The following is a 25,900-nucleotide window of genomic DNA, read 5'->3' as shown; positions in this document are numbered from 1 at the left end:
TAACAGGAAGGCTCAAGGAGGGCTGTACAAACCTACCTAGTTTGACAACGGGGGCGAGGGGGAGTCCTGCGACCTCTCTCCACATATCTGAGAGATGTGACCCTCCAGGAGGGAGGGGAATTGTTCGGGGACCAGAGGGAGAGACCAGGAGGAATGGGGTCCCATTCAGAAAAGGAAAAACAGAAAGAAATGTTGGGGAAAACTTGCCGGGAGTGAGCTGAAGAGTGCAGGCCCTGCGGTGATGGGTGCTAGAGATGGACCAACCTGGCTGGGGACCTGTGTCCCAGCGTGGGGCTGGGAGCCTCACTGCTCGGGACTGACCAGAACCCTGGACAATGAAGTGCAGGGACCAAGCCTGTCTGAACAGGATCTCTCTCTGGGAGCCCCTGAGGAGCTCTGTTCTGGGGGAGCTCTGTTCTGGGGGAGGACCCTGTTCCATGACTGCTGGAGCTTATTTCCAGGATCTCTCATTGCCTAATCACCTGCGAGTGAATCCAACGGCAGGACCGTGCTAGGAGATGGTGGGGCAGGTGCAGCAGCAGCTGGAGGGCACCTGGGAAAGGAGGAGAATAAACCTCCAGGCTGAGAATCTGGAACAGCTCCTTCCTTGGAGCCTGCGGAGCCTGCACCTCCGGAGATGGAAAGATGCTCCGTTCCTGTGAGTCTAGCAGGGCAAGACAGGAGCGCCTGACCCATGCAGGGCTGCTCCCAGCTCCCTGGGCCCCGACAGCCAGAGAGGCAGCTGCTCTCTGTAGAAATATTGACAAATACATTAAAATAACTAACCCTCTCTAGTGCTCGTCTGGGGACACCGGGAACGTGCCCCTGGCCCACAGCCTGAGCTGTCAAGCCTGTCTGGAGACAGGAGTGCGGCTTGCTTGCAGATGGGGCTGCGACATGCTAATGTAATTGGGTCTGTGCTAATGGGTGTTAATGTGAGCCCCGTCCTGCACACCCCGCTGAGGGGTGTCAGCTTCCAGCATAAATCCAAGTGTGGCAGGCTCAGGGATTCGCAGGTCCTTGAAATCCCAACGGTGGGGCGCGTCAGAGCTTGGTTTAGGGGTGCTGGCTGGTGGGGGGGCTGACTTCTCCAATCCCAAGAGCGGGGCATGTCAGAGCTCAGTGTACGGGTGCTGGCCACTGGGGGGGCCGTGCCTGGCTTCTCCAGTGCCAGCCTCTCCCAGCAGGAGGCGCTGTGGGTGCAGGGCGGGAGCACTGATTCTTAGATTTTTGTAGGCTGACCTCCTGCATAGCATGGGCAAGGGAACCTCACCCAGTGACTCTGGCCGTGGAGGGAATTATTCCTGCCTGCTCTGTAATTAACACTGCGAGCCCAATAACCTGCAGTGGAACTGGCTGTGTGGGAGGCACCCAGCTGCTGCTCCAGTCTCTTCCATTTCCCAGTCCCTGGGGCAGGAGCTGGTCTGGGTGCCCATAAGTGGGCTGTGCCAGGAGCTGCAGTAGCAGGGCTGGTGTGTGTCTCTGGGGCATGCAGGGAGAGTGCCGAGAAAGAAGCTGCTGGATTCCAGGACTGTGATCCTGAAAGTTCTCAGTGAGGCTGTGACAGGATCCGCCCCAGCCCACCTCCTAGTCCAGACTTTGCTCTTATTTGGTGATTCCCTGAGCCAGTGGGAGGGAGCTGGCTGGCGTCCCAGGGTGTGGCTAGAGCAGAGGCCACTTAGCAGAGCAGCTGCTCAAAGAACTGTCTCTCTGGCCCCTGAACCTGCCCCACTCCTGACAGCCAGGCCCTGACTCCCTGCCCTGTCCTGCGGCTGGTGTGAAAGTGTTATGCTTGCAGCCAGGCTCCGCACAGGCCTTGCTTGCACGGCTGAGGACCAGGGGTGACTAATGCGTGAGCGAGTGGAGCCAAGGCTCTGGGTTGTACCCTGAGGTAAATGAGCCGAGCTCAGCCCCAGGCAGGGGTACAGTGCAGCTGGGACAGCTCACCTGCCTGCTACCCTGCAAGGAAAACAGACTTCTCAGCAGTGAAGACATAGGCCCTGCTGGGGTCCCTCAAGCGCTGGCTTGGGTCAGCGGCTGGGCTCAGCTGTTGCATATGGACCCCAGGAATCCTTGTGCTGGCTGAGCTCTTTAAATGCAGGAGTGAAGTGCAGCTGAGCTGCCTGCTGTCTGTCGCTGTTCATTAAGGAGGGATTGAGTGTAATTCCAGGAGGGCTCCCCTTGTAACGGATCAGACCATGTCCCAGAGCATGGGACACCAGGGCATACCCCCTGACACCAGATAGCATCAGTGATGCACTCCAAGACAAGCAGGGATGAAGATAGCAAATGTGTCTGAGCACTGGGGAGCTGTGTGTGCGATTTCTTATATCCTGCGCAGAATAGAGACCGAGGCTGCAGACATGAAATCCGCAGGTCTGTCCAAGGGGCTTGTAGATCCCAGGCAATGGGGTGGATGGTATCAGGACCCTGGGGCTTGGAGACCCTTTCCCATGGAGATGTGGTCCAAGCACGGGCAGAAGCTCAAGTTGTTCATATCTGGCTGCTGACCCTAAAGGCCCAGCTGTGCTGTAGGAGTCATTGCATGCAGCAGGCTGTCATGTGGTTCACATCCGCAGGTCCCGTGGTTCCTGCGTGTCACGGGGTTCTGCTTCAGTTGTTCCACAGTGCAGGGATGCTGAAATAGTGCTGGAACCTGGGGCAAATGGGGCTTAAACCTCCCAGACACCCTTCCCTTCCGTTGGCATTTGGAGCAGCCACGCACCTTGGCTCTGGCTCTTGGACTTGATGCATTGCAGCTGACCAGGATCATCCAAGGGTGCACAGCTCCCAGCGAGAAATGAATGCGAAGTGTCTGAGAACCCCCATGGGGCTGCAGTCTCAGCAGCCCCTCTAATGGCTAAGGTCAGAGCCCCTGGTCGGATGGGGAGGCCCTGCAATGATTTCATAGGGCCCAGGAGGACCCTCCAGGCCAGAGATCTGACCCGGTGACTCCTGCATTCAGCCCCTCACTTGTGGGCGAGCTAGAGACCTTTCAGAAAGATACTAGCGATAGCAGCCTGGATGAGGGGAAGGAGGTGCTGCTTCTTCCAGGAGCTCCCTTGATGTGTCTCCCTTCTTCTGCGCCTGGGCCTTCATTCTAGTCTCCCCGGCTCGGGCTTTGCTCCTCTCTTACACATCACAAACCCTGACTCATGGACATACGTTTATGGGAAACTTTGTTCTCGCCACTTCCTGGCTCCCCCTTCCTACACCCCCCAGGGCCTCAGTGCTGGGCGCAGGACCCACCAGGGGGCAGGAAGGAGCCCTCCCAATTTCCCAGCCCCCTGACTCCATGGAGAGCAGAAGTAGGGTCCGGAAACCATGCCCATGGCTACAGCAGTGGCAAATGCAAAAAGGGGCCTCTCTGCTCAGCCCCACCTGAAAGAGACAGAGCAAACGCCTACAGCAGAGCCCCTGCTTGGGCACTCCTCTCTGGGCTCTGCAGGCCAAGCTGCTCCCCAGGACACACAGGCACCCAGAGCAGGCGCTTGTGGGCCCACCCTGCTGCAATGCTCTCTGGGCGTGGGGAGGGTGAGGGCTGGTTCCCTGGGGGAGGGAGGGGAGCCCCGCAGCTGCAGTGGGAAAAGCAGCTTGGATACCTGGTGCTGCCTCTTTAAGAGGAGGGAAGTGTGCAAGCTCTGACACTGGGTTTCCTGAGGAGGAGATGCAGGAGAGGGGGAGGAGGAGCAGGAAAGGGGATGAAGGCAGGGAGGGGAGAGCTCGCATCCTGAGCTCTTCCTGCTGGAGCGGGAGTGGTAGTCCCACAAAGGGCTGAAGCACAGTGTGCTGGGGAGGCTGCCGCGGAGCTGTCACCGGCAGAGTCAGTGACCCAGCGAGCTCAGGCTGGAGCACGGAGCTGGCTAGGGGCAGCCAGCAGGACCCAGTGGGTTGGAACCAGGCTGCATTGGAGCTCAGACTGCGCCCCAGGCCACAGACCCTGCCCCAGGCAAGCCGGGGACGCCTCTGTCCTGCTCAGGTCCCCAAGCAGCACCCTCAGGCCTCATTCCTTGGGCGTGGCCCCGGGGTGGACGATGGCCGGGAGCACCTCCATTGATGCGGTGAAGAAGAAGATCCAGAGCCTGCAGCAGGTGGCGGACGAGGCTGAGGAGCGTGCGGAGCATCTGCAGAGGGAGGTGGATGCTGAGAGACAGGCCAGGGAGCGGGTAAGGCGGTCCAGGGCTTGAAGGTCCCAGCCAGCTCCTCCCAATGCCCTTCCTGCCCCACTCCCCCAGAGGCCTGGGTGCCAGCCTGGGTTTGACGTCCCCTCCGCTCCCTGTGGTGTCAGGGCCTGGCAGGCCCAGTCAGCCCCACCCCAAGCCTTGCTGGGCTCACCGGGCACCCTTCTTGCCTGATGCTGGACTCCCCATCCAGGGAGCTTCTCCTTGCACTCACACCCCGTCTGGCCCAATCCCAGCATCCCACCAACCGCCTGTCCCCCTGCTCTCCTTGTCTCCTGCAAGTAATACCGCCCCCCCCGACTCTGTGTGGTGACCCCAGCCATTGGTACTGCAGTGTCTGCAGTGATCAGACCCAGGCTGCCAAGGGTTACCCTGGCTGTGCAATGGGCCCAGGAGCCCCCAGCATGCATGGATTCAATTCTCCGGGTACCGATGCAAACAAGGCCCCCCAGCAGGGATCACACCTGCCTCAGGGCTCCGGGGTGGGGGCTGAAGGGTTTCAGAGCCAGCCAGAGTCTGAGGCAGCACTGGAGGTTTCTCCGTTCATCCCTCACGGGAGGGTGGGGCAGACCAAGAGGAAAAGAAAAGGGCGGCCAGGCGCTCAGATCCACTTACTCTCAACTTCTTCAGCCAGGGCTCTCCTCACCTGCTCCAGGCAGAACGAACCAGCCGCCGGGGCAGCGGGCTGTAGGGCCTGAGCTGCAGCAGGGAGAGCTGGGATGGGGGTCTGGGATGGACCCAGTGAGGGGCCGGGGTGTACACTGCTGGGGTTTAGCTGGGGAAGGCGGGGAGCAGACTGGGTCAAGGATGCCGCCAGGGAAAGGTTAGGACTTGGGGGGAGGGGTCTGGGAAGTAGCTGGGAGATGGGGCCTGGTGCTGTAATTCAGGCCTGGGGGTTACATAGAGTTGGGGGTAGGGGGATTTTCCCCATGGGCTGGTCCCAGGTGTGTGGTCTAGTAGGTGGGTATCCGGTGCCTGTCCCTGTGGTGATGCCAGGGCAGGGCAACAGCCAAGAATGACCCAAGTGCCGGACTCATGGCACTCTGGATGCAGTTGGCTGCCAGGAAAGCCCATCCCCATCCATATGCCCCCTGACCTGGCTGTGGGTTTAGCAGGCCCTGTGAGACTCAGTTTCTCTGTCCAGCTACGGGCTGCGCCTGCATCTCGGACAGTGGCCAGACCCAGCTGGGAAAGTGCCCCCCAGTAGGGATGAAGCCCTTCTTGCACCCTGGGTGCTTCTGGGGTCCCCATCACTGTGGCGTCAGTTTCAGGCCTACCGCTGGCTGCCCCAACTGACCATCCTGGCGGACTGGGTGCCCATTCTGGCAGCTTTGACTCACTGCCTAGGCCTTGCACCACGCGCTCACCTCAGTCAGTTGCTGAGCCCCGAGTCCAGAATTGGCCGTGCTCTGGTCTGGCTGGAGGTACAGCGGGCTCTCTGTCGGGGAGGGAACATCTCCTGCTCCAGGCTGAGGCCTCAGCCTCTGCTGTCCTGGCCCCGCCGGGATGGTACACAGGATGCAGAGCTGTGTCCCCATCTACCCCTCCCTCCCTCCGGGCTCACTGTGGCTTCCCCTTGTCCTGGGGCAGAGGAGGTGAGGGGAAGAGCCGGAGGCATTGCTGGTGGGAGTGGGGGCTGGATGATTGGCAATGACGTGGGGTGGGTGCAGGAGCTTCTCCCTTGCTGCGCCTTCTCCCTTGCTGCGCCGCACCTGTGCAGCCCTGATTAACCCAAGCTGACCCGACCAGCTCTCGGTGCCAACTGGCTCCCAGGGTTCAGGGCAGCCCAAGGGACAGTCCCACTGTGCTCCCCGGTGGAGTCACAGCCAGTTACTTGAGCAGGGATTCGAGAGGCCCTGGGAGCTGGCTCATTGCCCTGTGGGGCTGGGGACAGGCAGTGGGCAGTGCTGGGCCGCCTAAGGGGGGCAAGGGGCAGGCAGCTCTGAAAGCCTGTCGGGCTGGATCTGGCCTGGGAAGCCGTCCTCGAACGCTGGTGTAACTGCCTGACCTGGCCCTGAGTCGGGTGGGAGTGGAGCTTCAGAAGCACATGATCCCATCCAGGGCTCTGTGCTCGACCCAGATCAGTTAGGCCTCGTCCCTGGGAATGGCAGTAGGCTTGGTGGCCAGCTCTGTCGCTTCACAGCAAGGGACAGATCGGCCGCCCTTGCTGACACTGCTGGTTCTCCCAGCAGCCTTCGACTCCACCGCCCCCTCAGTGCTGCACTCAGCTGTAGGGATGAGCCATGGGGGAAGGGGTAGCTTGGGACTGGTTCTGCTCAGAAAGACCCCCAAGGATCCAAAAAGCACTAGCTGGCCTAGGCCCCAGTGATCTCAGAGGCCCCCTCTCTTGCAGGGACTTGCAGGAGGGGTGTCGACCATTCTCGGGGTGGCGTCCTTGCCTCTGGGATTCTCACCAATGGAAATATGTGTGTGGCCAAGCCTGGCCACTTCCAAAGCAGGCTGTGAGATGCAGGTGTCCAGGCCTCCGCTGGCTGCAAGCGCCCTCCCTAGCCCTGCCCTGTAGCTGAGTGCTGGCGGGGGGAGGGGGTGCGGAAAAGGCACTCCATCTGTAATGCCCTCCCGGATGCCAGAGTGACAGGTGCCTCAAATACTTTCCATGGTATCCCCACTGCTGGGGAGTGCAGGGCTGCCTGCCAGCAGAGGGGTTAGACTCAGACACTCAGAGATGTGGGGACCCAAAGAGGCCATTATGAGCACAGGCCAGAGAATGTCACCCAGTGATTGCCACCTCCAGCCCATCCGTTCCAGTGGGGTAGGTCTGGGAGAGAGAACCCAGAATCCACCGAGCCCTTACTGTTAAAAACTGCAGCTTAGTTCTAGTCTGAATGTGTCTCATTTCAGCTGCCAGCCACTGGCTCTCCCTCTGCCTTTGTCTGTCAGGTGCAGGAGCCCTGTGCTACCAGGCAGCCCTTCCCCATGTAGGTAGCTGTAGAACATCGTCAAGTCACCTCTTGACTTTCTCTTAGATTGAGCTTCTTCAGTCCCTCGCTGTCGGGCTAGCTTTCCTGACCTCGCATCATCCTTGTAACTTTGTTCTGAACCCTTCCAGTTTGTCAGCAAAGTGTGGCCCCCGAAACTGGCCATGGGATCCAGGAATGGTCTCGCTAATGCCACCTCCCTACTCCCTTTGCTAGCCCTTGCTTATACATCCAGGGATTGCCGTAGCCTTTTTCGCCACAGCATCACATGGGGAGCTCGTGTTCCCAGAGGAAGTCTGGATAATCAGGAGTCTGGCCTGCTTCAGGCCATACCAGAGAGGCCTTCTTCAGGGAAGCTGCTCCTGCCATAAGTAGCATGAGGAGGAGAGGAGAGGAGAAAGCCCTATAGGTGGGTTAGAGAGAGAGCCCTATAGGTGGGTTACGGGTGTCTTGGGCAGAGTCCCCTGGGAGGGGGTCCCAGCAGGGAACTTCACATGAAGGACTGGGCCTTGCTGATCTGATCTGACTCTGGGAGGAGTTCAGTTGGGCAGAGGAGGGCATTCCCTGTCTGGGTGCGGCTGGGCTAGAGGCTGCTTTCCTGGGGCGGCACTAGCAGGCCCAAGTGCTCCTGTTCCTGGCTGTGTTGTTGGGATCGTGTACCTGAGGCTGGGTGGAGCAGACTCTGCCAGGAGCTTCCTGGGCAGGGTGCCCTGCAGGGAGCTTTCCTATTGTTCCCGCAGCCCCAGTCTGCTCACGCTGTGGTGCTCATTGGCTGCAGGGGAAGCCGGGCTGCCCTGCCCAGTAACATGATCTCTAGGAGAGAGCCTGGCAGGTCACTCCAGCGCTGGACCTGGCTGAGGTCCAGGAGCCACCGGAAACTCTCAATAGAGCAGTTGCGCTGCGTGGCTTCCTGCCCTGACTCCAGGAGGGAAGGGACCTGGGACCTCGGTTTGGAAGGGCCCAGTCCTGGCTTGCGCGTCCCAAGGGCTGAACCTGGCCAGGTGGAGGTGGGGGGTGGGGGTGGGGAGGTTGTCTCCTCTGATCTCCCTACTAGTGTGTGCTAAGTCCTGCCCTGTTCCTGGCTTCCTCTGTTCTATGACCATGCTGCAGGGAAACCCTGGCATGCCGGGGAGCAAGCATGGCTGGAGGGGAAGGGGGCCCCAATCGGGAGAAGGGGGCTCTGCCCACCCCCTGAGTCCCTGTAACCAACATAGGCCAAGTACATTATTGCAGGCCCTGTGGGGTCAGGTAGCTTTCTGTGGCCTGGCTAACACCTTCTGCTGGTGCTGGGGGGCCCCACTGGAGCCCCATCACTGCTGTGCCTTGTGCCAGGCAGGGACTGTTCTTTGGGAGCCTTCCCAGCCCTTGTGGCATGATGTGGAGCCAGCGAACCCAGCCCGGACCCCAGCATGGCAGCACAGTGCTCCAGGGGGAGAGGGTTGCGGTAGGAGAGCAGCCCACTGTGGTCTCCCTGGGGCCTTCTGCCCAAAGCCCCTTCTAAAGCCAATCCCACCCCCTTTCCCTGCTGCCTTGGTGTCTGGCCGGGGAGGAGGTGGCATTGTGGAGTTACAGCCAGCGAAGGGCAGGTCTGGGTCTGGCTGTAACTGGGGAGGGGGCAAGGTCCCTGGGGGGTTTGTCTGTCCCTGAGGGCAGAGCTGCTGGAACACTTTGCATAGTGTGGGTGCTGAGAGCCATTGGACCAAACTGTAATCCTGTATGGATGGAAACCACTTCAAGCTGGGGGTGTGCCCCCCCCCAGCACCCCTAGTTCCAGCACCCCTGCGGACATGGGAGGCCAGGGAAGGGGACATAGGGCAGGGTCATGATGGCATGAGGGGGTGTACCTAACTCTGTAGGCTCACCCCTGTTCTGTGTGCTCTGCTTTCTGGGTCCTGGTGCACAGATCCCAGCCTCCTGGGCAGGGCACTCAGTAGCCAGTGCTGGGGTGACGGTGCCTGGTGGCCTGTGCCCTGGGGGGTGCTGAGTAGCACTGAGCCACGCTCTCCTCTCCCCGCAGAGTTCAGCGCTTGGGGGCTGCTGCACCCGCTGGAGGCATTTCCGGGGCAGAGCTCAGGCCTCCGAGAGTAGGAGCAAGGCGAGAGTTACCAAATGGAAAGAAAAGCTGGTCAGATGCTGGAGGGGGGGAGGGGGGAGTGGTATGGAGCTGGGGGAGCTAGCGTGGGGCTGGGGAGCTGGCATATGGCATGGGAGGCTGGTGCGGGGCTGGGGGGGTCTGTCCATGGGGCCGGCAGGGGTCTGTCTCCCAGTCCACGCCCTGGCTCCCGCTGCAGGAGTGTGCCTGTACTCCCCACAAGAGCTCTCTCTGGCCTCTCTTCCTCCCCCACCCACTGCCCATGCTCTCATCCCACTCCCCGCCCCGCCCCACCCCAGTCTCCTCTGCCCTGGCTCGCCTACCCCCTTCCCTTCACCCCAGGGAACCCAGCCTGTGGGGAAGGGGTGGTGCTTGGAGCCTGGGAATATGCTGGTTTCTGGCCTTTGGGGCTCCTTGCAGCCTGGCCTTGGCTGTGGGCCAGCCCCATGGAGGCGCTTTGCCGGATTCCGTCCCTGGGGACTGTAAATCAGGGAGGGCTCAGGCCTGGCCCAGCTCTGCCCCCCAGGCTGAGGAGCCCAGCCAACCTCCGGCCAGAGGGGGCAGAGAGTGACCGGGGCCCCGAGGGCATCCGCAGGCCCCCCAGCCTCGAGGTCCCCTCCCCAGCCTGGCCAGTGCTGCCTCCGGCAGCCGGGGTGGGGGAGGGGACCCTGCACGGGCAGCCTTGCTGGCTTCAGTAAACAGGAAACCCACAAGTTGTTCCAATCTCCTTTTTGGGAGCGAATCTGTGCCGGGCATTCCTGCTCCTTTACTCACGGCTCTGCAAACCCAAACGCTGCCCCACGCCACCCTGCCGGGGAAGAATGCCACCTCCCTCGCCGGGCTCAGGGGGCCGGTGGGGGCCAGCCAGGACTGACCGGGCTGGGCTCTGGCCCACAGGGGTGTGTGGGGGGCTCCTGGGCTGTGTCTGCCCTGCAGCGGGGAGCCAGCCTCCGAGCCTGGGACAGTCGTGTGCTGGTGGGGCCCGAGGTCGGGCACTAAACGAGCAGTGTGGAGACTGCGGCCCCCTGAGCTCAGAGCCAACATCGGCCGGGCGTGAAGGCCCTGCTCGCACAAGTCTGTCTGCCCAGGCCGGCATGCTGACTGGACTGGGCTTTGGCTTGGGGTGGGGATGTGTGTCTGTCTGTCCATCCATCCGTCTATCCGTTCTTAGGACGGGGCTGGACTCTGGGAGCACTGGCACCGACTCCGGGGTGCTTTGGGGCTGGAGCACCCACGGAAAAAAAATAGAGGGTGCTCAGCACCCGCCAGCGCCAATCAGTGGTTTGGCAGCACCTCTGATGAGCTAATCAGGAGCGCTGCCAAACAGCTGTTTGATGGCTGGGGGAGAGGCTTGGGGGAGGGCGGAGAGCAGTGAGCAGCAGGTGGGTGGGGCCTCGGGGTGGAGCAGGGGCAGGAAGAGGCGAAGTGAGGACGGGGCCTTGGGGCGGAGCAGGGATGGAGAGTGCCCCCCCACACACACACACCCTGGAAAACTAGAAGTCAGCGCCTATGTCTGGGAGGACGGTGCAGGGGCCACTGGGGGCAGTTCCTTGGGGCTGAGCTGGACTCTGGGGAGAGGTGCAGGATTCACTGGACTCAGGCGCTGGCTAGATTGTGTGGTCCAAAACCCAGATGAGATGTCAGGAATACAGAATAGGATGGAGAGTAAGATGGAGAATTTTGAATGGTTTTATGTAAATCAGTGGTTTGGCCTCCCTTGGGCACCCTGTATCAGAAAGGACATTGCAGAATTAGAGGGGTTCAGAGAAGGGCGATGAGAATGATCAGGGGCCTGGAAAAACTCCTGTGAGGGGAGAGTGCACTGATCAAGATTGTGAGTTAGAGAGACAAATAAGAGGGGGACATGACAAAAGCATCTAAAACAATCAATGGTCTAGAGCAGGCGTTCTCAAACTGGGGGGTGTAACCTCTCAGGGGCTCGCGAGGTTATTATGTGGGAGTCACGAGCTGTCAGCATCCACCCCCAAACCCCGCTTTGCCTCCAGCATTTATAACAGTGTTAAATATTTAAAAAGTGTTTTTAATTTATAAGGGGGGTCGGACTCAGAGGCTTGCTCTGTGAAAGGAGTCACCAATACAAAAATTTGAGAACCGCTGATCTAGAGAATGTAGATTGGGAACTTCTGCTATCCCTGAACCCAGGGTCAGTGAAAGAAATTTAAAGGTGGCAAATTAAAAAGTAACAGAAGGAAATGCTTTGTCACACAATTCATAATTATCCTGTGGAACTCACTGCCACAAGACATTCGGGCCAAAATTTAGCCCAATTCAAAGAAGGATTGGATCCTTATATAGATAAGAATATCCAGGGCTATCCTAGTTACTGCTACCATAAATTCTGGCAAGTATACTCAACCTCGTGCTTCAGGGGCTTGAGCCAATCTCAAAGAATTCGAGACCAGGACAAGATTTGGTGTGGGGGCAGATTATTCCACCTCTCCCTACTGTGGGCATCTTGCACGAACCTTTGAAGCATCTGATGCTGGCCCCTCTCAGAGGCCGGCGGTTGTGCAGGATGGACCCCTGGCTGATCCAGGCAGTGATTCCTGTGGCCTCTGTGCAGGGTCCCAGTGCTGAGGGGCTCACGCACTTTCAGTGGCTCTCGGCCCTTTTCCAGCTCTGGGGTGGGACTGACTCTGGTGCTGCTTCTCCCTCAGGCTGAGTCTGATGTGGCCTCCCTGAACCGCCGTATCCAGCTGGTGGAAGAGGAGCTGGACCGAGCCCAGGAGCGCCTGGCCACTGCGCTGCAGAAGCTGGAGGAGGCTGAGAAAGCAGCTGATGAGAGCGAGAGGTGTGTGGTTGGTGGGAAGGGAGGAGTATGGAGGGGGATGTGGCTTGGCAGCTGCGGGGGGAGGGCACGAGTTGGCCTGGATGTGGCCGCTTGCCCCCATGGGATTGCTCCGGGATTGCTCCAACCCCCCCGTCCCATGGAAGTGGGGTCCTGCTGGTGTCACAGACAGCAACGGGCAGCTGGGCCCCATGCTAAGCCCCATGTCAGGGCGAGATGGGGGCAGGAGCGGTGGATGCACCCTGAAGGTGGAGGGCCCACGGCCACTCTTCTCACAAGGCCCCGCCCCTTCCCACAAGGCCCCGCTCCCATGCCGCCTCTTGCCCCCAACACCCCGCTTGCTCTTCTCCACTCCTTTTGGCCTCCTCCCCCGTCTCTCGCTCTTAGGGGAAGTGCATAGCCCTCCCGCTTTTAAAAGTGCAGGGGCCATGGCCCCCTAGCTGCCCCTTTTGGCATCCCTGGACGGGGGCAGTTTGGGGCAGGAGATCAGGCTGCAGATAAGATTGCAGCACGACAGCAGCCTGCCCGAGGCCGGCTGTGCTCTCAGTTGCCATGAGCGGTATGTTGGACCGTTGAAAGTGCCAGTTACTGCTCTCAAACAGGGGCACCTCCGGCCTCTTCTCTCTTGCTCGGCAGGGTCACGTGGCCCCTGGAGCAGGCTCAGCTTGTGCCAGCACTAAGTTTTCATGGGGCTTTTCAAAAGCTAGGGTCTAGCTCTCTAGACTTCAAGTATCACAGCGACTGGGACGGGAACTCTGGGAGGTGTGAACTGCCCCGCATGCTGGGGACCTCACCAAGGTGTTGACTCTAAAGCCTAACGATAACACTTTTGCAATGTCCTAATTAATTAGTCAGTTGCTAATTGTTTGGCCTTCAGGAGGGGGCAGAAGGGAGGTAATGCGGAGACACACACACAAAGGTAGTGAAAGGGAGCGGATGGCAAACGTGGCTGGGGAAGGGAGACGCAGAGGACAGAAACAGCTCCCAGAAATGGTCCTGAAGGGGAGCGTGTTCCCGCTGGGTGATGCTGGTTGTGGCTGTAAGGTGCTGAGCAGATAACAAATAGAGTTTCCCCCATGCTCTATGCAAATTCTTAGTGACCCCTGAGTGGGCTCCGCCATTCATGGCGCAGTGTCTAGAGTTCAGAATATATACCCAGCCTGCGGGCCATAATTAAAAGGGGACTTAGGCCTTCCCCAGGGAGCAAGTGACAGTCCTGCTCTAGGTGATATTTGTTGTCTCAGGCAGGGCTCATCAGCCCTGAAACTCTTTCTTTCCCCACGCTGACTGCTGAGGTCTCTGGGCACCTTCCAGCTGCGCGTTAAGCCCTGTGGCTAACATCTGTCACGCGTGCCTGTCCTCTCCCCAGGTGAGGACCCAGTTGTGCAGTGCAGGGCTTGATTTTGGTAGGGCTATTAGGTTTTTTGAACACGTCCATGCTGCCCAGTGTCTGTGTCAGCAAAGGAGAGCTGGAAAAGCACACTGGCCCTGGGACTGGAAGGTGGGGAGTTTGTGATGGTACTAGGCCCCTGAGGGAGTTCTTTTCACAGTCTCAGCTGGTCCCAGAAAGCTCTGTCTCGCATCCAGATGCACTGTAGCCTCCAGGGGGAGAGTCCCATTGTGCCAAGGAGCAGAATTGGTGATCAGGGCTTCGTCCTGGAGCTTTAGGTCCTTTTAGATATGCTGGACCCAGGCCGTTGAGCATCTTGGAAATAAGGACCAAGGCCGGACTCTCTCTTCTACGGGAAACCAGTGTGGAGAGCAGGGAACTGGTCAGATGTACAAATTCAGCACTAGTGTAGCGCAGGGTAGTCTCCTGGAAAGCCCAGTAGTCTGCCCTGTCCTCTAGAAGCCACCAGTCAACCCTGAAGACCTCTCCAGCCTCCTGTTCCGTGGTAAAATAATCAAGGCTCCAACATGCACCGTGATTGTGGATGCACGGGCTCCAACCAAGCTCCAACATGCGCCGTGATTGTGGATGCACGGGATTCTGGGTTCAGACTAATGCACAACACAGAGACGGCTCTAGTGGTGCTGAGAGGTTGCCTTGGGCCATGGATGCAGGTAAGGTCACCATGCTCATGCTGCCGCACTGCAGTGGACCACAGGTACTAACTCACCTACGTGACAGAGGAGCCGATGGCCCAGCACTCCAGTGGGTGATCATTCCTCTCCAGCAGAACTTGGGGAGTGGTGATGTGTAGCTCCGAAGGCTCTACCCATCACCACTCCCCATGCATCACCCGCTTAGAATAATAGAATCATAGAATATCAGGGTTGGAAGGGACCTCAGGAGGTCATCTAGTCCAACCCCTTGCTCAAAGCAGGACCAATCCCCAACTAAATCATCCCAGCCAGGGCTTTGTCAAGCCTGACCTTAAAAACTTCTAAGGAAGGAAATTCCACCACCTCCCTAGGTAACGCATTCCAGTGTTTCACCACCCTCCTAGTGAAAAAGTTTTTCCTAATATCCAACCTAAACCTCCCCCACTGCAACTTGAGACTATTGCTCCTTGTTCTGTCATCTGCTACCACTGAGAACAGTCTAAAGCCATCCTCTCTGGAACCACCTCTCAGGTAGTTGAAAGCAGCTATCAAATCCACCCTCATTCTTCTCTTCCGCAGACTAAACAATCCTATTTCCCTCAGTCTCTCCTCATAAGTCATGTGTTTCAGTCCCCTAATCATTTTTGTTGCCCTCCACTGGATGTTTTCCAGTTTTTCCACATCCTTCTTGTAGTGTGGGGTCCAAAACTGGACACAGTACTCCAGATGAGGCCTCACCAATGTCGAATAGAGGGGAACGATCACATCCTTCGATCTGCTGGCAATGCCCCTACACTTATACATCCCAAAATGCCATTGGCCTCCTTGGCAACAAGGGCACACTGATGACTCCTATCCAGCTTCTCGTCCACTGTAACCCCTAGGTCCTTTACTGCAGAACTGCTGCCTAGCCATTTGGTCCCTAGTCTGTAGCAGTGCATGGGATTCTTCCATCCTAAGTGCAGGACTCTGCACTTGTCCTTGTTGAACCTCATCAGATTTCTTTTGGCCCAATCCTCTAATTTGTCTAGGGCCCTTTGTATCCTATCCCTACCCTCCAGCATATCTACCTCTCCTCCCAGTTTAGTGTCATCTGCAAACTTGCTGAGGGTGCAATCCACACCATCCTCCAGATCATTAAAGATATTGAACAAAACCGGCCCCAGGACCGACCCTTGGGGCACTCCACTTGATACCGGCTGCCAACTAGACATGGAGCCATTGATCACTACCCGTTGAGCCCGACAATCTAGCCAGCTTTCTATCCACCTTATAGTCCATTCATCCAGCCCATACTTTAACTTGCTGGCAAGAATACTGTGGGAGACTGTGTCAAAAGCTTTGCTAAAGTCAAGGAACAACACGTCCACTGCTTTCCCCTCATCCACAGAGCCGGTTATCTCCTCATAGAAGGCAATTAGATTAGTCAGGCATGACTTGCCCTTGGTGAATCCATGCTGACTGTTCCTGATCACTTTCCTCTAAGTGCATCAGAATTGATTCCTTGAGGACCTGATCCATGAGGCCTCTCCTCAATGTCTACGTGACTCCACTGGGAGACAGAGGAAGACACCAAGGTTCAGTTGCTAACGACACTCAACTATCTACTAGTTCACCACCGATGCAGCCACCACCACGACTAAGATGTCACTCACAGTACGTCCCAGAGATCGGCTCTTGGATGGAGGGCAGCTGGCTTGCAGCTTGAGACCCCAGACAAGACCAAAGTGATGCTGTTGGAAAGATTTTGTCCCCACCTTCCATTCACCAGAGTTGTGCAAAGCCTTGGGGTCCTGTTTGACTCCTTGTTAAGTTTTGGGGGACCAGGGAGTAGCTGTCTAAAAATGCCTTATTTCACCTCCAGTTCACTAGGACTCTCTGTCCCTTCCCCCTGGCCGAGGGCCTGGGCCCGATGACCCTTGTGTCCATCACTCAAGGCTGGGTCACTGTAGCTCCCTTGGCTGCCTGCCTTCTCCATGGTCCAGGCACCGGTCTGCATTGCCCACACCAGTGAGCTGCTGATCCAAGTCGACAGACTGAGCTGGCAGGGCCTGCGTTACCTGCTAACACTAGCCGGTCGACGTGGCTCGGCTGGAGCTCGGACTCTGAAACCTAGGGTGGGGCTGGGCTTCGAGCCCACACTAGAGCCCGAGCTGCAACTTGAGAGTGTAGCAGGGGCCCCATGAGCCCGAGCTTGTCGACCTGGCTCAGAGGCTCACAGCTGAGGGCTACTGCTGGCTGTCTGTACAGGGGGCCCCTGCTCCTGTCCCTCCATGGGCTCCCAGCCCGTTTGGATTATTTGATCCTTTGCTGTAGGCTTTTGTGTACTATGTGGGGGCTATTTGGGCAGATGGGGTGTCAGGGGGGTGAGTATCACTAGTGGGGGAGAGGAGGGTGTAAGGGTGTCCTGAAGATGGTCAGACTGAATTTGCCTGATCTCCACTGGGAGGTTTTTCTGCAGCTGGCTCCCCTTGATGGAGAATGCTCTGTTCCCAGCTCTCCCAGGCTTTGGGCTGGGCTTTGTCATCTGCACTGTCCCAGAGGGGCCCATGCCCACTAGTGGTTTCGCTCTTACTACTGACTCTGAAGGAGGCACTCAGATGCTGTGGTGATGGGTGGCAGGACAGATACCTAACACAGAGGGTGCAGAACTAGCTCTGTGTGTGAGCTAGGATGGGGCTGAAGGGGGCTGCTAGCTCAATGCTAGGAGTATCTGACTCCATGAGGGAATGATCTGAGAGGGGTGAAGGATGTGGCAGGATGGGCACTGGGATAAATGTGAGGCTAATTCCCAAGACTGGAAGATGATCTGGAACATGGGAATGATTTAATTCACTGGGAGGGGTGGGGTGCGCAGGGCTGGAAAAAGAGAGGGCGCATGTGCCAGATTGCAGCAGGTGTGGGGCAGTCTGGCGTGGGGCAGAGCCGGGACGCTCTGGCGTGGGGCAGAGCCGGGGTGTTCTAGCTTGCTGTGAGGCAAGTTGGGTGCTCTAGATCATGCCTCAATTTCGGGGCAGTCTAGATCTCAGCCGTAACACTGTGGTTTGGATTTTCTTCAGAGGCATGAAAGTCATCGAGAACCGGGCCATGAAGGATGAGGAGAAAATGGAGCTCCAGGAGATGCAGCTGAAAGAGGCCAAGCACATAGCTGAGGAGGCCGACCGCAAATACGAGGAGGTGAGAACCAGCCCTTCCCAATGACCATCGTTCCTGGGGCTCCTGCTGACACCCCCAGGAGCACCCATGGCTCCGGCTGGCTCACACCGAGGATGGCCTAGTGCGTTGGAGCACTGCCTTGCGGGGGGGCGCATGCCTCTGGGGGCTGGCAGCTCCTGGCAACACCCCCGTTCGTAGGAGAGGTCCCAGGAGAATGGAGCACGAGCAAGTGGGTCCTGCTGCTGCGGCCCCTGCCCACTCTCTGCCTGCTCCCACTGTCTCTGGGGGGCATCTCCTCTGCCAGCTGCCACTGCCACCCTGGGGGGGCGCCCCCCCACCCCGAGGCCTCTATCTGCAGCCACCACTGCAGTGCAGGGGGCTGCTGCCGAGCTGTGTTCCCGCAGGCGGGGCCTGCGCCAGGCTGACAGTCTCTCCTCTGCCGGGCCTGCCAGGTTGCCCGTAAGCTGGTGATCATTGAGGGGGAGCTGGAGCGCTCGGAAGAAAGGGCGGAGGTTGCAGAAAGGTGAGTACTGTCTCTACCCTCCGGGCAACTGGGGGAGGGCATGGGGATGGGGTTTCTCGGGCCCCTACTTTCTGCTTCTCCCCCCGCCCCCCCAGATGAGGCTGAGCTGGGATGCAGCCCTCGGGGAGCTAAGCCGCGTAGGGCACTCAGCGGGCAGCCAGAGCCCATGGCTGGGGTGAGTCCCTTCCCTTGGTTCTCCAGCAGGGGACGACACTGACCCCGTTAGAGGCACAGAATCCAGGTGCAGCACGGTGAGGTTTTTATGGGGCTGACGGAGCAGGTGGTCCAATCCTAGGGGGGCCCCTGGCTCTCTGATCAGGCTGAATGGCAGCTGGCTCCTGCCCTGTCGCTGTCCCCTGTCCCTACGGGGCCCGGCCAGGTGGGTGGGGGTGCAAGGATTGGGAATGGTTGATCTTGTTCTCTGCTCGGTTTCCCATGGCTGAACGCTCCCCCTGGGATGCCCCCTCTCACCCCCCCAGCCGAGTGAGACAGCTGGAAGAGGAGCTGCGCACCATGGACCAAACCCTCAAATCCCTGATGGCCTCAGAGGAAGAGGTACTGGGGCAGGGAACTGGGGAGACTCGCAGCTTCCTCTCTGTCCCTCTCCGCCTCTCTGACCCTCTGGACATGCTGTCTCCTTTCCATCGTTCCTATGAGATGACTCTGAGCCCTCTCCTTCTTCCCTCGCCATCCTGTGCGGCTTTGGGTCTGGTCCTAGTTCTGGGGCTGAGGCAGATGGGGCTCGATGCACTGAGGGGCTGGGGTTGGAGGCGAGCTGGGCAGCCCTTGGTCTGGCCGCTGCCTGGTTCGACCCACACCTCTCCCTGGCTGCCTGTGTCACAGGGCCACTCCTTGTGCCACAGGGTGAGCTGAGCGTTGGCCGGGGCTGGGGCCCTGCGGGCGCGAGGCAGGCCCTGGTGGGGAGTGAGACCTCTCCCACTCCCTGTCTACATCTGTCTCAGCACCGCAAGAGTCTCTGTCCCAATTACTTCCCACTGTGCTGCTTGCAGGAGGAGTTCTCGCGGTCCTGTGAGGGCCCCAGGTGGGGCTGAGCTGGCAGAGGCAAATTGGGCTGGGTGGCCCTCTCACTCTGGCATCTCTGCTCTGGACTTTTGGCCCTTATTTAGGTCCAGTTACCTGCTGAGCCTGCTCAGGCAGGTGATTCACTCTACTCCTTCGCTACCTGGGCGCAGTTTGGGGGTCTGAGCCTGCCTCTTGCGTCCCAGCCGGACTCTCCTAGGAGCTGCCACCGGGGTAGGTCAGCAGGGATGGTGGCTTGCCTGAGGTCATGGGCCATGGGCCAGGCTGGCTGTTGCTTCCTCTCCATCTGAACTGCTGTTTCTCTCTCCTGAGCTTTTTCTCTCTCTCCTTTCCTTCATTCCTCCCACCACCCTGCACCCTTCTCTCTTCCGCGCGTCCTGGCCTGCTGGGAATAGTAAATGTGGGGACCTAGAGGAAGAGCTGAAAATTGTCACCAACAACTTGAAGTCCCTGGAGGCGCAGGCCGATAAGGTAGGAACCGGAGGAGCGCAGCACCTGGCCCTGCGGCTGGCGAGGAGCAGGGCCCGAGAAGTGAGCAGAGCAGAGTGCTGCTCTCCTGGGAGATGCCCTGGGATCTGGGCAATGGTGGCACCTAGGGGTGGGCCTGCCAGCCTGTCGCTATGAAAGGGACCCAACGGGTGCTACAGGGACTGGGAAGCGACTCAGGCTTGTCTTTCTTCACAGTACTCCACCAAGGAAGATAAGTACGAGGAGGAGATCAAGCTGCTGACAGACAAACTGAAGGAGGTGAGAGACGCCCAGAATCAGGGACCCTGACAGGAGGGCAGGGCCTGGTGTAATCGCCCCATCCTCCACAGGGTGCACGGGTTTGCTGCCACCCGTCAGAGTGGGACTGGCTGTGGGCCACAGGTGCCGACTCCGTGGGTGCTCTGGGACTGGAGCACCCAGGGGGGAATGATGGGTCCTGAGCACCAACCAGCAGCCCCCCATCAACTCTCCCCTCACTGGCAGGCCCCACGGATCAGCGCCTCCCCCACCCTCCCGCCGCAAATAGCTGTTTCAGTGCACTGGGGGTCGGGGGAAGAAGCGAGGCTGTGGCGTGCTCGGGGAGGGGGCGGAACTGGGCGGGAAGAGGTGGGGGTGGAGCAGGGTGCAGTGGGAGGCGAGGCGGAGGTGGGGCGTTGGGGGAGGTGGAGTGGGGGCAGGGCATGAGGCAGAGCTGGGGGTCGAGCACCCCCCCGGCACACTGGAGAGTCGGCACCTGTTCTGTGGCCACAACCCCTGGGGTCATCCTTGACCCACTCTGAGTCTACTGCCCCGCTCCCCTGAGTGGCTAAAGCCACCATCCGCCTGGGCAGGATTCCCGGACTGTGCAGACGGCCGGCTTCCCCTAACACCCTGCCCCAAAACCTGAGCAGTCCCCACTGCCCTTCCCCTGCCCAGCTATGTGGTTCTGATGCACTTAAGGGGCCCCGGGGTGCCGGGGGTGGGGCAGAGACAGTCATTCCTGGAGCGGAGCTGAAATTAGCAGTACAAAGGCAGATTCTGCTTTGGACAGATATATGGCTCTGAATGCTGCTGCTCCTCCAGCCATGGCCTGGGCCCCTTGTTGCAGGGCTGGAGTCACTGCAGAGCAGCTGACAGGTAGGCTAGATCTGCTGCAACTTCAGATACAAGAAAGCAGGCCAGCCGAGCCTTGCAGAAATGCTGGGGGAGTGAGTCCAACAGGAGGTTCGGCAGCTCGCCATGTCCCAGCTCCAGTAAGGGGGCCTCCATGGGGCCAAGCAGGGTAGCATCTGGCCCTCCTTTGCCTGTGGAGAGTTCTGGCCCAGAAGATGCTACCTTCTGCTCGGTTCTCCGTCAGACAGTCGGTACCATAGCTAACGCCCCGTTTCCTGACCCTAGGCTGAGACCCGAGCGGAGTTTGCTGAGCGATCCGTGGCCAAGCTGGAGAAAACCATTGACGACTTAGAAGGTAGAGACCCCGCCTGCCCTTTGCCCCCCTCCCCACAGAGCACAGCCAGCCTAGGAGGCCCAGGACGCGCCTCAGGGTCTGCTCAGCCGAAACCTCTGGCCGTGGGGCTGTGGCTGAGTGCTGGGATCTGGAGAGGAGGGAGGGACAGGGAGCCTGGGTGGGTCTCACAGAACGAGCTGTCCCCCAGGTGGGAATCCCAGTCTGAAGGGAGGGGAGGCAGGATCATTGTGCGATGGGCATGGGCCAGGAAGCGTCCCAGGACAAGGGGCTGGCCAGGAGCACAATAGCCAGGGAGGGAAGGAAGAGTGGCCAGGGAGCTCAGGCCGGGCCAGGAGAGTCCCTTGGTGAGAAGGGGCAAGTGAAACCCTGGAGCAATGAGGTAAGGGCAGGGGTGGGAGGAACCAGTCTGGCCTATCAGAGGCCCATGCACCTGTGTGAACCCTACCCGGCACCCTCCCATGGCAGCAAGGTCTCTCTCTCTCTCTCTCTCTCTCTCTCACATTCACTCTCTTTTTCTCCCTCCCCGCCACTGCCCTGCTCTGCTCTCTGCCACGGGCCGCCCCCTGCACACCCTCCTGCCTGCAGACGAAGTGTATGCTCAGAAGATGAAGTATAAGGCAATCAGTGAGGAGCTGGACAATGCACTTAACGACATCACCTCCCTCTGAGCCCCTGAGCGGTCCCAGCACCATGGCACTCCACTCATGCTGTCTGCCCACCCCCTCCCACCCTGCCTGCTTGTGACCTCAGTCGCCATGGCTGCCCCTGCCTGCCTGCCTCCATCTATCCCTTGGTCTCTGCTCCCCACCACCTCTGTCAGTCTGTCCATTCCCCTCTTTGTCCCCGCAAGCTCCAGTGCTGCTGGGTGGCTGTAGTTTGCTCAGTGAAAGCTGCAGAAGAGGAGGGTCCCTGAGCAGGGACCAGCCCATAACCCAGACTGGGGAGCATCCCTGGTCCGGGATCAGCCCGTCTGCAATGTGCCATGCATAAGCCTTGCTCGGGTGCTGCGTGTGGCCAGCTAGCCTGATCTGCCGAGCTACAGCGAAGTGTCCAGTTACACAGTGGGCTGACCTCTTGCCTGGGGTGGGGTCTGAGGATGGAAGGTGCATGGTCCCATCTCACCCCACATGCTGGGTCTCTGTCTGCTGGCCTGGGCTGATCCTCGCTCCGTGGGCATGGGCGGGGGACGGCTGCAGATTTGGATTTCTCTCTTTCCTCAAGAGCAGTTGGTGCAGACGGTAAACTAGAGAAAAGCTCCTGTTGCAGCCCAGGAGAAGCAGCCAGGGTTCCCCAGGGTACCAGCCTTCTGGCTCCCTTCTGCCTCACCTGCTCCATGGGGCATGCTTTGTGTCAAAGGGCTGCCAAGTTCTAACACGCCCGGGGAAGATGGCAGCTGTGGGGCCAGGGGGAGGAGACGGAGGGGCGTGCCCTGGTGCAAAGGGAGCTTTACTTATGTCGGGTCCGAAGAGACGGGCACGTTTAGCCCAGCTGCTGGGAACAAGAAGGGAGTAGCTAATGCTGGGATTGGGAGGGACAGCGTGGGCTCCACGTCCTCTGACCAAATCTGCCTGGGCTCCGCTCCCCATTGACACCCCCCTGAAGGAGACTCCCCCCAGCTGGAAGCAGCCTCTCCAAAGCTGAGGGCAGGAGGAGAGGAGAGGGTCACTCCCATGGGGTGGAAGGAAAACACGTGGGAGGCTTGGCAGCCCTTACTGCTTCCCAGTCCCTGCTCTGCATTCTTCCTGTCCTTCACACGTTACTCTTGAGTTCACATTTCATGACTTACTTTCTTTTCTGTCCTTCTGGGTCGATGCGTTGGTCTCAATAAAGCATTTTCTTTCCTTGGTTTCGCCTTTGTTTTCTTCATGCTGCTTTGGTTTTTCACCTTCACACTCATTTTCTAGCCATGTCTCATTTTCATGCCTGTACATGGCCCTTTATGGGGGGTTCTCCTGCCAGGTGTGCTCCACAGCACAGATAGCCACAGGTGCTCTGACCCTGCGGGGAAGGGCCGAGCATAAGAACCTGGACAGACCCTGTGGGAAGTCCTTGAGCTCAGCCCTGCTGGTGCATCGGGGGAGGGAGAGGGACGAACGCACAGCTAGCTCCATTTGAGAGGAAAGTTCTCCTGGTCCTTGGTTCTCAGATCCCAGCCTGAACTGAGCTAGATCCGACCCTGTCTCTCTTTCATTGCCTGGACTTGCCCCAGCGCACACACCTTTTCACAGCCCTGACCTGGCTTCGTGTGTAGCTGAGTAGGGCAGCACTTTCCTTCCTGGAGGTTGATTGATTTTCCCCTTCAAAGAGCCTTATGTTTCTGGGTCAGAACTCACCCCAGTTTGTGCTACAAATCTCCCCAGCTCCTGGAACCATGTCCTCTTTCCTTCTCGAACGGCCTCCTTGCTGCACCATCCCCTAGCCAGACCAGAGCCTGCTCCCCTTCTGCCTGTAGACCTGAGTTCATTTCTCTTTCCTGCACTGGGCAGATGGGCTTCGGGACATGCGCCCCCGGGGTTCAGCTACGCTGATAGCGTCTCTGTGCTGACCTGACTTTCTCTTTGCACTAACTCTCTCCTTTCTCTCTCTCTCTCCCTCTGCTGCCGCTGACGTCTGTTTTCTATAGTGCGCTCCCAGCAGGAGGCGGAGAAAAACCGTATTCTCACTAACGAACTGCGGGTCATCCTTAACGAACTTAACAACTGAGCCAGCCTCAGCCCATGCCCTGCTTATGTCATGTAGCCTGTGTCTCCTGGGGTGTTCCAGCCCCATCGCCCGCCCCCTCCATTGCCCAGGACATTCCCTGCAGCTCCGAGTCCTGGTAACAGGTTCCACCAGGCCAGCTGGGCCTGGGGAGTCCCTGCCCTCACCCTGCTGCTGGGTACTTGGCACATGGACCCTCACCCCCTGGCCTTACAGTTCAGAGTGACCAGCCTGCTCTGAACAGCTGGAGACTCCTGCCTCCTGAGCTGGTTGATTTTGCCCGGGGGGAGCCTGCTGCCATCACGACCCAGAGCCCCCACCGGAAATTCCCCACAGGGGCACTGCTGAGCCAGCGCCAGCTGCCCAGGCTGGGGAGGGAGTGCCCATGTGATGGGCTGAGCCACCTGAACCCTGCCTACTCCCTCCCTACATTGTAGTGCTCCCCAAGGCAAGGGGACAGCCAGCCCCCCCCCGGCTTTACCAGGAAACCACTCTTCCTAAACCACTCAACTGCTGCAGGCAAAGGCTGTCTGGATACTGCTCTTGCAGGTCATAGAATCATAGAATCATAGAATATCAGGGTTGGAAGGGACCCCAGAAGGTCATCTAGTCCAACCCCCTGCTCGAAGCGGGACCAATTCCCAGTTAAATCCAGCTTCTCCAGCTCCAGGAACTGTAAGGAACAGGGCGGGAGTCCAGCTACTCCGGCCCCAGCCTCTCCCAGCAGGTGCTCTAGGCAGCAGGGCAGCGGCTTTGGCTGCAGGTGGACCTCATGGAAACGCCTGTCCCAGCAAAGGCTCCGGTAGGCAGCAGGACAGAGGCTCTGGAAGGGTGAGCTCCCAGCTGAGGGTGTCATGGCGAGTCTCATTCCAGCGGAAGTGATGTAGGGGACAGCGCAGAAGCGCTGGCTGTGGGCAGGTTCCCCTGTAGCATGTTCTGTACACGAGGGCTGGAAGAACTGGCTCCTGCAGTTTCGTTAGTGCTGGTCTCTCTTCCCTCTGTGCTGTCCTCTCTCCTCCTGAGCTGCTGCCTTTCCACTGCTCCATGGATCACCGCTCCCAGCTGAATCACGGAGCAGCTGGGCAGTGCTATGCACCTTTCATCGGTCTGTGGGCAGGACTCTCTGGGGATGGACCTGGCTCTGCTGGAAGCACATGGCTGTGGAAATGGGGCTGTGCCATCTGACAGCCCCATGTGCAGTAGCACCCTGCAGGGAGCACAGGCAGAAGCCGTGGGTGTGAAGTTAGGCTGCCAGGATCTGATTGGTCTAAGCACCCTACCTGGCCTCTGAGCTATTGCTGCTCTGTGAGGTCGGGCCGTGTCCCTGGTAAGGCCTTGGCTTGGAGCTGGGGTACGTTATGGTGCTGTGTGGAAATGCTGTTCCCCAGCGACACTGAAATGTCCATTTGTGTCTGTATGTCTGGGTTTGATCCTGTCTGGCTCGGTCTATTTGTCCCTGTGCATGGGTGGGTCTGTCTCCGTGTGTATGTCTTGGCTTGGTCTGTCTGTCCCTGTGTATGGATGGGTCTGTCTCCGTGTGTCTTGGCTTGGTCTGTCTGGGCGGGTGGCTCGGTTGGTCTGTCCCTGTGCATGGGTGGGCCTGTCTCCTTGCGTGTCTGTCTGTGTGTGATTTGTGTCCGTTTTTCTGTCCATCCGTGTGGCTGATCACGTGTGGCTGGCATCTGCGTTTGTCTGTCTGGATGTGTGTCTGGATGTCCTTTGTGTTTACAGAGAATCTGGCCAGTGCCAAAGAGGAGAACGTTGGCATTCACCAAGTTCTAGACCAGACCCTGCTGGAGCTGAACAACCTCTGAGCCGCTTGAAGAGCCCCACTCTATCCACCTGCCCCTGCACCTGAACCCCATTGGCACCCTCTGGAGGCACCAAGTGAACTGCGTCATGGCCAAAGCCACACATCCATGAGAAGGGAAACCCTGCGGCCCATACCCTGGCCCTGGGGCATCTTGTCTGTGCACAGCCAGATCGGCTCTGTCCTGTCTTCATGTCCAAATATTAAAGCAAGTTTAACAAGATAGACAGATGTGTCTGGTCCTTAGCCAAGGGGGGGTCAGGGGTGGGGAGAAGCTGCCCACAGCTGGGAGCCTCTGCGCCCCCCTCCCCAGCTCATTTCAGTGGGGCTCTTGGCCTGACTGGGTAGACAGATCTTGCCAAAGTATAGGAGCCAGCGCCCTCCAGTCTCTGTTGCTGAGGGGAGGGGGGGACTTGCCCACATCAGGGCTTTCCTGTCTTTGGGGTTTGATCTCCTGCGTCAATTTGTCATTGCTGCCTGTCCCTGCTCTAGAGCAGGCACCTCCATAGCACGCAGCCATCTCTCTCCATCTCCCAAAGGCAGGGAGTTTTTCCTTCTCACTCTGAAGAGACATCACTTCGGATTCCTGGTAGTTTGAGGAAATAAATTTATCTTGTTCCGTCACATCTGGGACATTGAGCTAGAATCTCTCTGTCCCCTTGGCTGC

The 25,900-nt window shown here is 58.9% G+C and overlaps 1 protein-coding gene across 7 annotated transcripts in view; it reads left to right on the top strand.

Annotated features, from left to right (window-relative positions):
* The window catches only part of TPM2 (tropomyosin 2), a 30,455-nt gene extending 4,995 nt beyond the window's left edge, over nt 1–25,460 (top strand). The window contains exons 1-8 of one of the 7 annotated variants that reach the window (XM_077816563.1): nt 3,737–4,166; nt 11,891–12,024; nt 17,127–17,244; nt 17,676–17,746; nt 18,226–18,301; nt 19,472–19,534; nt 20,654–20,723; nt 25,155–25,460. In XM_077816563.1, coding sequence (XP_077672689.1) covers nt 4,035–4,166; nt 11,891–12,024; nt 17,127–17,244; nt 17,676–17,746; nt 18,226–18,301; nt 19,472–19,534; nt 20,654–20,723; nt 25,155–25,237 — 747 coding nt within the window. In that variant the 5' untranslated portion in view covers nt 3,737–4,034 and the 3' untranslated portion in view covers nt 25,238–25,460. Of the gene's footprint in view, nt 1–3,736; nt 4,167–8,047; nt 8,122–11,890; nt 12,025–17,126; nt 17,245–17,675; nt 17,747–18,225; nt 18,302–19,182; nt 19,259–19,471; nt 19,535–20,653; nt 20,724–21,308; nt 21,392–23,346; nt 23,427–25,154 lie in introns of those variants that run through there. The other 6 variants (XM_077816564.1, XM_077816559.1, XM_077816557.1 and 3 more) reach the window with 6 other exon arrangements.
* The last annotated feature ends 440 nt before the right edge of the window (nt 25,461–25,900 follow it).

Source organism: Eretmochelys imbricata, chromosome 5 (assembly GCF_965152235.1).
Source record: "Eretmochelys imbricata isolate rEreImb1 chromosome 5, rEreImb1.hap1, whole genome shotgun sequence".
Taxonomy (NCBI): domain Eukaryota; kingdom Metazoa; phylum Chordata; order Testudines; family Cheloniidae; genus Eretmochelys; species Eretmochelys imbricata.
This window is presented reverse-complemented; position numbering and strand designations above follow the sequence as displayed.